This window comes from Solanum tuberosum, unplaced genomic scaffold, assembly GCF_000226075.1.
Source record: "Solanum tuberosum cultivar DM 1-3 516 R44 unplaced genomic scaffold, SolTub_3.0 scf00004, whole genome shotgun sequence".
Classification (NCBI taxonomy): Eukaryota; Viridiplantae; Streptophyta; class Magnoliopsida; order Solanales; family Solanaceae; genus Solanum; species Solanum tuberosum.
Genome location: NW_006238930.1, coordinates 1205043 through 1222241, shown reverse-complemented (window position 1 = coordinate 1222241; position 17199 = coordinate 1205043). Strand labels below are relative to the sequence as shown.

At 33.1% G+C, this 17199-nt stretch overlaps 3 protein-coding genes across 5 annotated transcripts; 2 read left to right on the top strand and 1 right to left on the bottom strand.

Annotated features, from left to right (window-relative positions):
* Positions 1-2724: 2724 nt before the first annotated feature.
* On the top strand, positions 2725-7238 carry LOC102602089 (truncated transcription factor CAULIFLOWER A). Its single transcript, XM_006338275.2, has 8 exons — positions 2725-3145; positions 5455-5533; positions 5967-6031; positions 6269-6368; positions 6484-6525; positions 6628-6669; positions 6740-6828; positions 6997-7238. Exons 1-8 carry the CDS (start codon positions 2958-2960, stop codon positions 7133-7135), a joined length of 744 nt encoding a protein of 247 aa, XP_006338337.1. The 5' UTR covers positions 2725-2957; the 3' UTR covers positions 7136-7238.
* A 485-nt stretch (positions 7239-7723) lies between these two features.
* Positions 7724-13032, bottom strand: LOC102601190 (ultraviolet-B receptor UVR8). 3 transcript variants are annotated; one of them, XM_006338272.2, is made up of 9 exons: positions 12775-13031; positions 12390-12651; positions 11067-11260; positions 10933-10980; positions 10583-10655; positions 10195-10366; positions 8396-8827; positions 8117-8308; positions 7724-7974 (listed from the first exon to the last, which is right to left on the bottom strand). In XM_006338272.2, exons 2-9 carry the CDS (start codon positions 12640-12642, stop codon positions 7938-7940), a joined length of 1401 nt encoding a protein of 466 aa, XP_006338334.1. In that variant the 5' UTR covers positions 12643-12651; positions 12775-13031; the 3' UTR covers positions 7724-7937. The 3 variants fall into 3 exon arrangements, with proteins under 3 accessions (XP_006338334.1, XP_015162097.1, XP_015162100.1); XM_015306611.1 differs by having other exon boundaries at positions 12390-13031; XM_015306614.1 differs by lacking the exon at positions 7724-7974 and having other exon boundaries at positions 8113-8308; positions 12390-13032.
* Positions 13033-14166: 1134 nt separating this feature from the next.
* Positions 14167-17175, top strand: LOC102600851 (uncharacterized protein YwbO). Its single transcript, XM_006338271.2, has 8 exons — positions 14167-14290; positions 15103-15250; positions 15331-15450; positions 15551-15594; positions 15681-15806; positions 16132-16216; positions 16614-16670; positions 16766-17175. The coding sequence occupies exons 1-8, from the start codon at positions 14250-14252 to the stop codon at positions 16850-16852; spliced, it is 708 nt and encodes a 235-aa protein (XP_006338333.1). The 5' UTR covers positions 14167-14249; the 3' UTR covers positions 16853-17175.
* Positions 17176-17199: the final 24 nt, after the last annotated feature.

Here is a 17199-nt window from a genome sequence, read left to right as displayed (position 1 = left end):
TTATTTTGGTACAGTTAATAAGAAAAGACACGAAAAGGGAAAAAACAAACACTGTCTTTAATTTTTTAAAAACAAGAAGCCATTTATGGGAACAAAATTGAATGGGAAATAGAAAAATTTACATGGAGGAAGTAATTTTTACCATTATGGATATTATGTACTCTTCATTTTTTTTACTTGTTTTTTTCAATAAAGAGGTTGGTAGAGGCCATAATAAAAGTGAGTGGTTGCCATAATTAGAAGGGCTATGAGATAGTATTTGGGAATTTGGGTTATTTGCCAAAAATATTTGTCAAATAATGGCAAATTGTATGGACAAATACTATTTACCAAATTTTCCCTCAAATTTTACTTGGAAAATCTATGGCCAAACGGGTCCTAATAGTAGTGACTAGTGAGGGTATGTAGTACTTCATTATCAATTTTTTGAGGTTAGACTTTATATCCATTCTATAAGCGGATGTATCATTATAAGTATGTGTTCAATTAAACTTATCATAACTTTAAAATACAATAAGTTCAAAACTTTTAAAATTGAACCAATACAATTTAAATTCTGAATCCGTCTAGTTTCAATACGAGTCTACAAGATCAAAATAAAATATTATATGACCTCTAGATCACCAAACTGTCCTCAACAATGCCAAAATCTTCTAATACGATAGTAATACCTCGCCATTCTCAAAAAGAGAAAAGTTAATAATAATTAATTTGCCAATAAGAAAAAAGTAGAATGGCTAAGATTGTCTTCTCATCTTAATACAACGGATACAATGTCTTCAATTAAAGTAACAGATTAATAAAGTAGGGATTTGAGATTTTGATGTATTACATAATAAACGGACTAATGTCTCTTCTGATAAAAAATTAAACACTCTTAATGCTTTTGTCCTTTTAATCTAATTTTTAATATTAATTTACCATAATTAAATAGCTCTTTTTTAGTTTTTTTTTGTCATGGTCCCCTACTTAAAAGCTGTAATATAATTTGAAAGGATTTGGAAAACCAATTGTTACTGTACTATATAAGTATTCTAATAAATTGTGCCTGCTTGCATTTCATGGTCCCCTATGATTCTATATTTATTTTTGTAACGCGTGAAGTGTCTTACTAGGAAACAACTTGTTCTTAAAACTCCAAGAAACATAGTACATATTTTTACTGCTCATTAAAATGAACTTATCTTGGTTATTGGAAAATAAAAGTCACCAACCATGTGATAAAACACGTGTCATATATTTATTGGACGAATATAAATATCGAATGCGAACAAATCTTTAACTTGTGTACGTAATAAGGACCACCAAGTTAATTATAAGCATATCCATCGTCTTGTTTTTTGGCCACCTTAAACCTTAAGGTGCGTGCAGCGTGCCATTGTTCACTTTTATATATTTTGTGCTTGACTCATGATTACAAGCCAACAAATTTAAAAAATGGTTACGTACATTATTTGCCTATTGGTAATAGTATACTATAAAGGGTAATTGTTTGGATTTTCTCTTTAAGTGTTTGATTTGTATTATATTATATTTTCCCAACTTATTATAGTCGGTCAAAGCTCCGCTATTTTTTTTAAATCTCAAATATACTCTTTTACTAACGATTATCGATTCAATTAGGCAGGATCGGACTCTTTTTCTAAAAATATTTTCTTTCATTTCTTTTCAAATTCTTACTTGGATTAGTGACACATGTTTTAAGTTAAATTAAATGGCTAAAATTTAATTGTCCAAAGTAAATCTCTAACCATGATGTTTCTTTTATTTTCTTTTTTAAATTAATCTTTTTATTGCATTATTTCTCCTATTTTATTTCACCTCTTTTCTCCCTAATTCCTCTAAGATGCAATAAAAAGATTGCTTTAAAAGAAAATAAAAGAAACTTTATGCTTAGAAAAGCATTAGGAAGAGAATTGTTTTTCCTTTATTTATGAACAAGACAATATGTTGTTAAGATTGTGGAATTTCAATAATTTTTTAAATCAAATATATAATGCATTTATTAACTAAATCACCATTAGATATTTATTTTGAACAATTAAATCTTAATCATTTAATTTCTTATGTCATGTGTTACTAATCGAAGTAGGATGTTGAGGAAAATGAAGAGAAGAGAAATAAAGAGGAGCCACGTCCAATCAAGCATGTGCTACAATGGAGCCTTGACAAACAAAAGATTTAAAATTACCCCTAATATAAGGAAGGAAAACATAATATTATAAATCACAAAAAAATGTTAGTATCACAAAATGAACTTGAGGGAAAATTTAAGAAATATTTATATAAAGTAAAAATAATCAAATTCAGAATTTAAATTAACTAGGTGAAATATACCTTTAATTATTTTTTAAAAAGAATATTACGTCAGATATGAAATGTAGGGAGTACTACATAGTGTGAACGTAATGAGTGTCCTAGGACCTTAGCATATAAGGAGTATATACAAAAATGACGTAAAACGCTGTCAACACAACTATACAAATAACTAGTCACTCAATAAGTGTTGCCCAATCGGGCTAATCCGTTTGATTAATTTAAATTTATATTACATAAGTAAAAAAAACTTATTTTAACAAAATAAAATATTTCATATCTATATCTCAAACTCATAATATCTAATCAAAATCATCCTGAATTACTGCATTTTGTCTCGTGGCTCTTAACCACCAGATACTAGCAGTGTGTACGTTTAATCCAATCACAAATCGACAACGCAACACCCCTCCTCTTGTATCAGGTTATTATTGTGCCCTTTCACTCAATCAATCAATAATCAACAAATTAACACCCCTACACCTTTGTTCTCATGCTTCTTCCATATAGTCCCACTAATTTTTTTCCATTAATCCAAACAAACCTCTCCATCATTCACATGGTAGGGAACAACCTTAATTACTCCTCTTAGTAGTATATATATACGATTCAATAAGTCCGACTAATTCAAATACGCGAAGATGGGAAGAGGTAGGGTAGAGTTGAAGCGGATCGAGAACAAGATAAGTAGGCAAGTAACATTCTCAAAGAGACGATCTGGATTGTTGAAGAAAGCTAATGAGATCTCTGTATTATGTGATGCTGATGTTGCCTTGATTGTGTTTTCTACCAAAGGCAAACTTTTCCAGTATTCCTCCACTGACTCCAGGTACTCTACTAATTCGAAATCTATGATTAAACGCCTTCAAATTTATTTATATATGTAGCACAAAAACAAAATCATGTTTTACCCTTCAAATTTTTACATTATTAGGTTAACGACGGAACAACTGGGATGCTAATTGGTACTATGCTATGTATATTTAATAAACTAGCTAATTATTAATCACTTCATTGATGCCCTCATGCACTAATTTCAGTAATTGTTTGTATGTTCAGTTAAAACTTAGTATTACTTTTTCTTTCTCATTACGTACGATTTAGATCATTTGTTCTTAGCTTGGTGAATTAATTACATTGAAACTAGATCTCCTATTTCTTCCAAAAAGTAAATCAAGTGATTATTGATGGTTTCGATCAGTACACATATTTCTAAATTCTTAGCTCCCGTTTCGCCTTAGATTTTGAAGTTAAATTTAGAACTTGAAAATTTGAGGTTTTTTTTCTTGAAGGTGTGCTTTTTGGAACTTCAGTGTGTTTGAACCTGGAAAAAATTTGAAGTTTTGTGAGCAGAAGTAAAAGTCACTCAACCAACTAGATAGTTGAAGATAAATTTTATTCAAAATCTATGACCAAACGCTAACTTCATCTTTGAAGCATTGAAATTTATTTATATGTGCTACACGAAATAAAAATGATATTTTACCCTTCAAATCCCTAAAGTTACCCTCATAAGTATATTACTTCCCTTGTGTTTCCATATATGTTTTGCAGGTAGTCATGTTAGTATTTTGGTTTTTATATTGACATTATTACATTAAAATTAGATCAAATGCACAAAAAACAACAAATTAAAAGCAAAAGCTGAAGAAATAGCATTTCATTTGTAAGCCTAGAGCCTTGTGCCTCTTTGTCAGTTCATTCAGTGATATATAGTACGAGGAGCACTCTCAATGACGTACGTGTACTCCAAGGATATTAGTAACTCCTATGCATACAAAAAACATGTCTACTACACATTAATGATAGCGTAAACATTTTTTACACTGTCAACGTATATATTATCTTCTGATCGATGACAAGTTAAATCTTTTATGTATGTAGTAGAAAGTAAATGGTTTGGTTTTCCGAACGAATTAATATTGATCCAAATCCTTCAGTTAATTGTTTATAGTCTATGATTTCATGTTATATTAAAATTGATTAATAATCATCTTGAAGTTTGTAATAACAATCAATACATAACGAGTTATGTAAATTATGAGTTTAAAAGACCAACTAACTAGATTTGTTCAGGCCTCTAGTATAGCTTTAACTTATTAAAGGCATATCTTACACATTGACAAATCTATATGATTATGATGAATCTTGTAGAACAGGCAATTTTGTGGCAAAATATTGTCAAACAATCTCATTCAGCTAGAAAAAAAAGGCACTAGCTTGGGCATACATCTAGGTATAGCCTTACCTGTTATAGTAAATTGTAAGCAACTTTATTTGATCATGATTTCAAGCTTTAATTAACAACCAAAACATACCTAATGTAATTCTACGGGTGGAGTCTGGAAAGAATAGAGCTAGTGTATGCTGACCCTAGTAGAGTATTGATTGTTTTCGAAGTACCAAAGTAGTGTGAAAAGGAAAATATAGAAGAAAAGAAGACATATCCAATAATAGGAAAGAACATGAAAATAATGTGATAATAGAAGAACAAAAAACAACCAGTAGTAACAGAAATTGAAGGACAAAAATCTATGAGAATAGTGTTAATACTATTGGTATGAAAGGAGAAAAATGCACGCTGCACCAAACTACCACCAAATCTATACCGTAGGAAAGCGTGATAATGCTTAACTACTTACTAACCTTCAACCCTTATCCACGACCTCGATATCCTCCTATGATCATATTCTCACCTCAGTAAGTTGTAGATTCGTGCATGTGTGTCTAATTAATCACCCCTCCTCCAATATTTTTTTAGTCTATCTCTACCCCTCTTTAAACCCACCATTGTCAATTTCTCACACCTCCTCACTTGGGCATTTGCACATCTCCTCGTCACAGACTCAATCATCTCAGTCTCACTTCCCTCATCTTAGCCACCACGGAGGCCACTCCCACCTTGCATATTTATCAGCTTAAATTAGAGTTCAAAATAATCAGATCTATCTCTTTCAAAATAACCTGATTAAAATGCAAAAAACTTCTCATTCTAAAATAACCTAGCTAGAAGCCTATTTAAGTATTACTGTATATCAATGGAATAGTTAGTAACTGTAAATGAAAAAGAAAATAAATTTTTATACTATTAGGTCATACAGTTAAGTTCAATATTCTTACTGGGTTTTTTTTTTTTAGTATGGAAAGTATTCTTGAAAGATATGAAAGATACTCATATGCAGAGACACAGATGAATGCAAATGATTCTGATCCCAAGGTAAATGCAAATTAATACTTAAATGTTTCTTTCTCTTGATTTATCCTTTGAATTTTATCATTGTTGGTAAAAAAATAAAATGAGGTCTTATAGTGAAGTATTGAAATACTCTCTGCGTTTCAATTTATATGAACCTATTTCAATTTAAGTCAATCAAAAAAATATATGGCCTTTTTTTCTGCATTTGGAAAGAATCATTTATTAGCAAGTCTTTATTGCCACAGAAATACGATGAAATATTTAAAATTAATCATATATTTCAAAGTCTTAATTTCTTTCATAAATTTTGTATCTAATGTTAACATCAATCAAATACATTTTCCCCCTTAATTAGTTTCAAATCTAATATATTTTCCAAACACTTGCTAATTAGTTTCTCTCTCATTTCTTGTCTTTGGTTATCCTTTTGATCTCATTGATGCATTTGTTGTAGGAAAATTGGAGTGTGGAGTATCCAAAGCTCATGTCAAGGATTGAACTTTTACAAAGAAATATAAGGTAATACGCATCCCCCTTCACTTGATGAAATTTATTGATTATACATGATTGTTCAGAGTCTCGCACCAAAACAGACACTATATACCTTAAAACCTACCCTTTTTAAAATGGAGTTGATCGGATGTAAGAGCCTGTTTGCCCCATTTTTGGACGACATGTCAAAGTAGTGTCTGTTTTGGTGCCAAACTCCAATTGTTGATATAATATAAAATGTGTTCACATGAAAATCATGTGTAGGCATTACATGGGTCAGGATCTGGACCCTCTCAGTTTGCGTGAGCTCCAGAGTATAGAGCAACAGATTGATACTTCGTTAAAGCGAATTAGAAGCAGGAAGGTCCGTACGTATTAATTAATCATTTTTCTGATTACTAATTAATCTCACATTTTATATATGTACCATAAATTTGTTACTTTAAGGTTATTTGATGATACACTTAAATAATATGCAGAACCAACTGATGCACGAGTCCATTTCTGAGCTGCAGAAAAAGGTAACGATATATTTATATTCTTCTTCATCTTGTTGTAACAATTAATTAGTCGAGGCTCCAATGTATTTATGATGATTTGTTACTTGCATTATATATGAGCAGGAGAGAGCGCTCCAAGAACAAAACAACTTGATAACTAAGAAGGTATATATATCTTAAACTTGTTGAAATTTATATACATATACATAAAAAAATAATTGTGAATTGAAAACAGTTGAAAGAAAACGAGAAGACACAACCCAACTCATCAACTTTTCATGTGCCTCCATCACATTCTCACCATCTTCCTAACCTCACAATTGGGTACGTACTCTCTCTGTAAATTCTACACTATCAGATCACCTAAAAGATAATTATTACGACATATAATTGCTCACAATAAGTAATACTTTGTGTTATATGCTATCGCATAACATGTTACATAACATTGATGTGTAAAAATTATTCATACATAATGTGTGTCGATCACAGGGGGGCTTTTGGAGGAATGAACAGAGATGGATCGGGTCAGGTTCATCAGTATCCGGGTTCGAATAATAATAATAATAATAATAGCAATTCCTCCTTGATACCGCCATGGATGCTCCGCCATGTCAGCAACGAAGGGTGAAACAATATTAATTAATTGTATATGTTTTGTTCCAAACAATATTAATCAACTTTCCAGTTTGTGATGTATAATTAGCTAAGCTAATTAAACCTTTCATCCTTAATTTTTATCCATCCCTCCTTAATTCCTATAAATTAAACAGATTTAAGCAGCGCATATTACGTCGATTTTATATGTTATGGAATCAGGTATATATTATAATAACATACAAAGTCATTTATTATTTTAGATTGCATTATTCTGAGATGATATATTGATTAAAGAGACCTAAAATTAAAGATGGCAATATTGTCCAAGGAACAATTCGGAAACTTAAATAAAGGATAAAACGATTATGGAATAATTCTTTTTGATTTACCTTTATAACACTTATTTTCGTTGTGATTTTAGATATTACCGTTCACCTCTCTTATTTTGATATTTTAAAATAACAAAACTAGTTTAAATGATAAAACTACACGTTCTTGTTGCATTAATATTAACTAATTAATTGTTGTCCCAACTATATTTTGTTTGATTTTAATTCCTTTTTTGCTTGGGATTAGCGTGGAAAAATTATACAGTAAATAGCAATTAGGGTACAGGAAGGAAATGAAAACGGAGTTTATTCAGACTTGTTGACTAGTTCAATTTTTGGTGTACATGTTTTGTATTAGCATAAACAATTCATTTCAAATTAAAACCTACCAACTTTGATGAAACAAAGTAGACACTGCTTTCTCTATTGTACTAGATGAATTCAAGAATCAATCCCAATGGCTGAATAATTGATATATTACATATTTAACACCCATCAATGATTTCACAGACCAAACTCATCATCATTGTAGTAATGCTCCCTGCAAATGCCAACAAAATAATTTCGATAAAGGAGAAAATGAGGGGAAGCAATGAAAGTTTATAACAAGACATGCTTTGAACATCTGAAGCACATCATTTTACCAGTAACCAGAAGTATAAATGCTTCAATAGAATTTCTACCTCAATCTTTCACAAAGTCGTGCTAAAGCATCAGCTCCTGTTCTTGAGGCGACATCCTCAACCACTGAAGCATTGGATGGATTCACTGTTTCTGCAAGCCTAAATTCACACAACTCCTTTAGCGAGCATGCATCAGTCAGCACTGCTGAATGTCCACCACCAGCAGCCAATTTCCGGACTGCCCCAACACACCTGTACAAAGGGTTACTTAAATAAGAAATGACTTTGTATTAAAAGATTTCCAACGTCTAGTCAAGCAATAGTTCTCACAAATCATACCAATCAACTGGTGATGGATACCAGGCATATGTAGACTTCTCATTAGCCGCTTGACCGTAGCAGTTATAACCCCATCCATGTATTCGTCCATCTTTAGCAGAAATAAGTGTGTGTGAATGCCCACAAGCAACAAGTTGCACACCATCTGGAACAACCAACACTGGTATATTTCGGAGCATCATCTCAGATTCATTGAGCTTGCACGAAAAGAATCCATTTAATGGCCCAACTCCCAATTGCCCAGCCTGACCTCCACCCCAAGCATAAAGAGCCCCTTTCGCAGTCACAGCACAGGTGTGAACACCACCACAGGCAACTTCTTTAATACATATGCCATCAAGGGAAACTACACGCCTAGGTAAAAGTTCCTTGTCACCTGACTGAAGGGAACAATGGCCAAGTTGTCCCACGCTCCCCATTCCCCAAGTATAGCTGTAGTTAGTCAAAATGATACAACGATAAGTCTACCTGTATCAAAATCTTAAGAAATGGACAGGGGAAAGAAAAAGGGTATCAATCAAATGATCTGTAGAGTAGTATCTGTTGAAAAAAGCAAAAAATAACCATCACTAATTTGTACAGGACTTCAAGAGACCCAACGAAATACGTGATTAAGAAATCAAACAAATACAATTATATCAGCTTTAGTCAACAAGCCCTGTCGGTTGTTAAGTCCTAATATAATGAGGGGTACAGCAGAAAGATGGCAGATCATCATGAAGATACATGTCGTGAAGCTTCTTATTCATTTGATGAAGGGTCAATGACTAAGGGACCAAAGTGGGAGAGGGCCACTATTGGCTTCTGGTTAAGAGTGTTCGGGGGAGCAGGGATGTGTTTATCACAGCACAAGAAAAGTTCAATTTATGGTAAGAAATTTGATTTTTACCAGAAATTCATACCAGCACAAGAAAGAACTAGCAAAGAAGAAAACTTAGCTTTGCTATAACATAAGCAAATGATAGTACAATATTATCAGGGGTCCTTTCTGGAAGGAAATTTATTATCTCAAAGAACTTCATGATAAAAATCCCTACTTATCATGATTCTTCCCATCTGTTCTAGCCTTGGTGCACAGAGTTACCTAGTACTTGTTGCTGGTAGGAGGTGGCAAATATCCCGTGGAATTAGTCTAGGTGCACGAAAGTTGGTCCGGACACCATGGTCATCAAATTAAAAAAAAGATCGAAATAACCAAAACTCAAAAGAGCTAACATGTGAACAGAAGAATTAAGTAAAGTGGATACAAGTTACCCCAAAGTCAGACAACAAAATTTTAGTTAATGCATAGCAAAACTGATACCACCTCATAAGGAGAAATGAGTAAGGATGCACCACTGTTTCCCTCATACAAAGTTAAGAACAGGAATACTTAAAAATGCATCAATCATGCCAAGTCTCTACTAAAGAAACTAAAAGTAATAGCAGAAGATTCATTTTAACTTCCTAGAGAACTGAACAACTCTATCTTCCTTTTTTAGTGTGTATGTCTAAATGGGGTAGTTTCTAGGTATCTTCTTAGTAATGACTATCTAAAAAAATCCTATAATCAAATCCAGAAGCCATGAGGAAATTTGCAAATGTAATATTTCAGTGGGACCTGGCAACTTCAATGATTCAAAATTAAATTAGAGAAGTTCCACAAATGGGAAAAAACAAATCCTGCAAATCAAGTAGTGTGTATCTTTATGGTTTATTTTCCTCGACATCCACGTCCACTTGTGCCATGCGGATAACCATATTCTCATGTTTAGCATCAAAACTTAATCTCCATCAAGAAAGGTCCAATGAACACTTACACCTCGCCTTTCTCTGATATAGCTGCAGTATGGTACTCCCCGCATGACACTTGGGTAATCTTCACAAGTTCAGGAGCTTCATCAAGAAATTTAGCATATCCATTAATTACACGAGGGCCTTGAAGGCCTTCAGATGTAACACCTCTGCCAAGCTGACCATATTCATTATAGCCTGCTTTACCAGAGCAGTGACAAAATTTTCATTAATACATGACACAATATGTTTTTAACTCTAAGGCTGTGTAACCTGATAGAGGATATACACATAAAAACTAAAATCACATGCAGGGATCCATACACATATGTGCACTGATTTCATCAAAATTACTGAGAGGATATGTTAAACATAGAATTGTATATACAGGTGAATTAAGAAAGTGCAAATTACCCCAAGCTTGTAGTAACCCTTCTTCTGATAGCGCTACAACATGAACAGCACCACAAGAAACTTGGCGAATAACCTGAATGAATTGAAAGAGCATACAAATATCATAAAATTTGTTGCGCATTGCGAATGTCAAGTCACCATTGTTTTTGTATGGAAAGCAACTTCTTAACAAAAAAAAGTGGGCATAGATTAGATAGAGAATTCAGGAAAAGGTAAATCTGCTATCATAACATAAATGCGACTAGATAGATGCTTAAGCCCCACTATGACCACACAGAACAGAAGTAATACATTTGCATGAGAAACACAGATATTTCCACAAAAGTACATTCTCAAGAAAAATTTGGTACCGTAGAAGGAGAAAAGGCACCCCAAAAGAGTCGTGGGTAGTTGGATCCCTGCATAGAATAACACGGGCAAACAAACTGTGACCTCAAATAAACAAGGTAGCTGTTGCCTTGAAGTTTTTTTTTGTGAGACTGACCTGGTTCTGTCCCCAGACCCAAAGTCTCCGACCTGACATGCTACCATCGTTTTCACGTGGTTCTGCAATGGCAACAGTACAATGTGCTCCACATGAAACACTAATAACAAATTCAGATTGCAATTGTTTCACTTTCTTGGGGTGCTTCCTAGCATTTTCAGATCCGTCACCCAGCTGACCAAATTCGTTAGCTCCTGTTTGAAAGTATAAAAATTAGGAGTGTTCTATAAACTATTTCATGTTGCAATGAAATAAATACAACTCTCTTACAAGAAAAATCAACTTCCCCACAAACAAAAGCAGGAACAGGCTTCTGAAATTAACTGTCAAATATCAATTAAAATCTAGGTTTTTCCCAAAGAGGTTAACTTTACAAGTAAAACTAATTGTTCAATATCAACTTAAAATGCATAAAGTGGTGACTTCTTCTTTGCAGCATATCTCTTTGAGTAAAGGAATAAAAAACATGTATTACACCAAGGAATTTATTTGAGTAAAAAATACACGAAACTGTAGCAAGATCAATTAAGAAAGGCAATAAATGACCAACAAAATAGTGCAATGACCTTTTTTATCAGTAAGAATAGGGCAATGGTTTTTAAAGGCACATTTTATAGCAAATGGATAACTAACCGAGACCAAACCATGTTAAGGAAAAATTAAAAGATACCACAGTTTACATGAGAATTCATCATTCATTTGGAAGAAGCCAATAGGAGATTTGCTGTCATTATCTATCCTCCCAACTTCCTAATTTCTTTCAACCCACATGTGTGACAATGTAGTCAAGTCAATAGCACCCAGAGCAAAAGATTGATATATAATGAGAGTTCGCCTTCTTGCCAGTGGTATACACAAGTAATCCGTACAAATACCACTGATAAAAAATTCTCGCTATCTACCTTCACAAGGGTAAGGCTACATACACACCAGCGTTCCAAGACCCCACTTGTGGGATACACTGGGTATGTTGTTGTAGAACAGTCTCAGCTCTTACACTTTAGTTTGTGGGATAAAAAAAAGTTGGTGTACACCATCTTCAGAAACTCTTCTCAACCCAATTTCGATCCAATGTCATCAGACAAATGGTAGCCTGATCAAACTAAAGACCATTGTTTTCTTTCTTCATTCCACCCAATTTATTCAGAAATACAGAGACAGTTGATGATATAATCCAAACTTGGCTAGTAAAGATCAAATCTTTGGGAAAGCTTGTAAATGATAAAGTAAAGTAACCAAAATGAGAGTCAATTCAAATTAGAAATAGAGCAAAAACATGGATACTGAAAAAATGAAGGGAAATAAAGGGAAAAATTGTCAAACCCCATGTAAAAAGCGATCCATCAGAAGCCACAGCAGCAGTATGCTCTCGACCACAAGCAATATCCAACCAACGGGAATTACCACCAGCTGGGCATCCAAATAGCTCTGGAGGAAGCTGTTTTGGGATCCTCAAACTCCTCTCTTCCCCTCTCCGACCCGTTTGCCCAGATTGATTGTAACCCCAAACATAAATCGCACTCTTGTTTGTCAGACTCACAGGCCGAGATACCCCAAGTATTTCATCAATATCCATTTAATTCAACTATCAAAGAAAAATGAACCATAAAATACAAAAGCTACGATCTTTAACTAGTGTTTTTGAACCGAAGTCCCTAACTTTGACTCTAAAAAGATGAAACAGAAATGTAAGCAGTGAGAAACTTACGATGAAATCGAGAAAAGATATATAATGGGAGGAATTTTATCCGGGAAATTTGAAGAATCTAAGGTAGCAGTTTGAGCTCCAAAGAAATTGGGAGTTGATGGATGGAGGGAGGGCAGGACTGCCAATTCCTGGCCGACCGTTTTGCCCCAACTGATTTTTATAGACCTTAAAATACTCTAATGTCCAAATTTTGTTACTAATACTTCTCAATTTAGAAAGAATCTAATTGGAATTTGTTATTGCATATTTTAGATCACATAAAAATTGCCAACTCAAATTACAGTAATATATGAAAAATTGAATGGAGTATTAGAGATGGAAAAGCATTTATAAGTAATATTTACACAACAAAAGAAAATGTCTTCTTATTAATTAGTATGGTTTGACTTGAATATGATATCATGTGTTATTGATCTTGATAATTTATCAATCTCTTTTGAAAAGAATAGTAATATACTAATATAATTAAAATAATATATCTTTTTATATTAATAGATACTAATAATAGTATCGACGATTCACTCGCTTTACTAAAAATTATTCTAATATCTCTAATTTCAATATTTTTTACACTGCCTTATTAATTATATCACTTCAAATCTCAATCTATGATTTGGTTGCTTTGACTTTGAATGAACAAAGAATGATATGAGTATAATTTATATATCTACTCATTTGTGTTTTTTGGTTTAAATCTACTTATTTGTTGGTTTTATATTAACCAAGAAAATTAATAATTTTAATCGAAATTATCTTTTCTATTTAAGTCTATCTAAAGTAATTTTTTCATTTTTTATTTATAATATAAGATCTCCATATTATTTTCAAATTTCGTTTAAGAGATTACACTTGTTTATATTACTGCAGTATTTAGCTATAGTTTTGATAATTACGTTTCATATTTATAGTTATGTTTGCTATTTGTATATTTATGTCCGTTTGTATATTCAAGCGAAATATACAAATAGGGTAAATATATACAAATTATGTATTTATACATTTAGGAATTTTTTAGAATTTTATTTGTATATTTCGCTTGCCAATATATAAACATGGTAATTTATTATGAATTTTTCAAAAATCGTATACAAATAGTTAGGGTAAACATATACAAAATTCACGATTTATACAATTAGGAACCGAATTATACAAAGTAGACGAATAGCAAAAAAATAAGAAAACTGTAGCCACAAATCATAATTTTTTTAAAATTATAACTATAATACCTAATATATGTTAAATATTTGTTAATATCCGTAATTTTCTATATATTTAAAACAATTGATCAAAAAGTCCGAATCCCGTCCAAGTACATAACGTAGATTTTAAGTTTCCTAAGTCCATTTTCACATCACAACTCCTACTTTTTTTTTTATCGTTTTTTCTTTTTTTTTAAAAAAAAACTAATCAAGATTTAAGAAGAATAAGAAGAGGCAAATTCTGGTTACGGCCCAAAAGAGTCTTTCCTAATTTATATGCTTTCATTGAATCTCCGAAAAATCCTAATTTCTCCGAGGTAACACTTTTCGATTTAATGGGGGTTTAAATTTGCTAATTTCTCACTAGTTTATGCGTTAAATAATGGGGTTCGGATTATTATCAAGATTTTATTTAGTTTTCCTATGATGAATTTGTTCCCAATATATGTTTTTTTTAAGTGAAATACTCAGGAAAAACTGAAGCTTTGATGATATGTTCCTGATGTACTGTTTTCTTGATATCTTTGACCTTTTTAATTAGTTTCTTGAAATCCTGTTTTTAGAAGTCAACATTTTTCTTGGGGATAGGAATTGGGGTTCTTGAGATTTTCATCTTTGATCAAAGATATTGAGATAGAATCAACTTAGATTTCACCTTAGGGATAAAGCCAATTCTTGAATTAAGATTCAGTGGCATCAAAATGCATGTACCTACTAGGTAGAGGTTCGAGTTGAAAACAATGGGTGCAGTCACCTAAATGCTATATCGACCATGATTTGGGAACTGCTACTATTAGAAAATCAGAATCTATTGAATGATTTACTATACATAAATTTTAAGAGGATTAATACCTATGGATGTGATTTCTTATCTTGAACTTGACAATGCTGATTCATGTGATCACGAACTGCATTATCATCCAACTTTTTTTAGTGGGAACCTAAACTCAGATGGGGAAGATATAGCTTCCTCTTTCTCTATCTTAGTGTGTGTGGGCCAGGAAAACTGAAGTGAAAAACAATCTAACTGATGGATCTGTACTTTATTTTAGTAAACTATTTATTTTGTTTAACAGAAGAATGGTATGAGGCCAGTTAAGATGACTTGTTTCTGAATGTGTGTAATCAGGTTCCTGCATCGATTAATGGCCACCAACAGTGGAAAGAAGTTTATCCGAATTGATATCAGTTCGGATACTGTGTGCCCCTGGTGCTTTGTGGGGAAAAAGAACCTTGATAAAGCTATAGCGTTAACCAGTGATCAGTATGATTTTGAGGTGCCATTTGCTTCTGTTATCTGTGGTTCCTTTACTGCCTGTTCCTCTATCTTCACTGGAAAAATCCTTTTTTTTTGTAGATTAAGTGGCATCCGTTTCTTCTCAACCCATCTGCACCTAAAGAAGGGATTAACAAGAAAAATTACTACAGAAATAAGTTTGGATCTCGCTCTGAACAAATGATGTCAAGAATGTCAGAGGTTCATATTTTCTTCTTTTCTCTGGTTGCCCAAACAATGTGTCTTGAAAAGTTGCCTCCAGTGTGAATCACCTTATTTCAACCTTTTCAAAATCATGCAGGTTTTTAAGGGTCTTGGGCTGGAATACAACATGTCAGGACTTACGTAAGTCTCTGGCGGTTTGCCAAACATAAGAAAGCTGTAAAGTGCAAAAGACTTGTGTTATAACATAGTTTGTTTTCGGTATGCAGGGGAAGTAGTCTGGACAGCCACAGGCTACTATATTTTGCAGGACAACAGGGGCCTGACAAGCAAAATAATCTTGCTGAGGAGCTTTTTCTTGGCTATTTCACACAGGGAAGGTATATAGGTGACAGGTTAGTGCCTTTTTTCCTGACAGATTGAGATTAGTTGCATTAGTATACTAATGCTACACAGTAACAACATTCAATTTTCTTTTCCTTTTTCCTTTATATTGGATCTTTCTCCTGACTTTTGAAAATGATTCACGAGCAGAGATTTTAAAGCTTCTTCCTTGTATAAATATTGATCATTACAGTGATGCATCACTTGTCAATAGTCATATTTCCTTTTTTTAGTGTTTTATGACCATAGGCAGATGTTGTACATAATAAATACGGCGACATAGTATAGAAGATGTCATACAGTTTAAAGTGACAGCATTTGACTCTCAACTTGTAGGGAATTTCTTATCGAAGCTGCAAGAAAGGTCGGTATAGAAGGAGCAGCTGACTTCCTTGAAGATCCCAACAATGGGCTAAAGGAGGTATGTTTTCCCAGCTTTTATCTAATAGTCAACTGGAGAGTCTGTCTTCTATTTTTCTTGCTCATTTCCTTTCTCTCAAAACATTCGCTGAGGGGGGGGAGGTGTAGGTAGTATCTGCTGGAAAACTGCTAAAGACACGGTCAGTTATGTAGAACTTTTGCTAGACAGAAGTAAAGCAGCCTAGCTCAATGATATCTATATTTGGCATTATGACTAATCTTTTGTCCTGCTCCATGATGGACCAAGTTATTCATATCACATGTTACCTAATTTTCAATACCTCATGTTCACTAATCACTACTACTCCCCCATCCCCCTGTGGGTTGGCTCAGCAGTTGGATAGATCACCATTTTATAAATATGTTAAGTAAATTTTGTTGGTTTTGGGTATGTGAAGGTGAATGAAGAGCTTCAGCAACACTCATCCAATATATCAGGCGTCCCACATTTTGTGGTATGTATGTAAATATATTTTAGCACATTGTTCCATAAGCACTTTCGATATGTTAATCCACGAATAAGAAATTACTAAGCATTTACATTTGGCAGTTAAATGGCAAGTACCAGTTGAGCGGTGGCCAACCTCCAGAGAGCTTCATCCAAGCTTTTCAAGCTGCTTCAAATGTCACAGCATAGTTCGTCTCCAACTTCATTGCAGAGTCTTTCTACCTCTGTGAAGTTGTAGCCCACTGGATAGATACCGGTGACTCTTTCTTAAAGTGGGATGAAATATTCTATTAGTATTATATAGGCATGCTTGTACTCTAGTTTAAGTAAATATTGTGGATGATTTACCAATGGATGTGAAAAGATGACATGATAATAAAATCCACCTAGAATATTGACAGTATGTGCTCGTGGCGACTTAATTGTACTGCAGTAATTACTTCTGTTTTATTTTCCATTGAAGGTTGAGAGATTTATGTGACATAATTGAAATGATATTTGCATCGTATATTTTTTTCCTTCCAAACTCGTTGTAC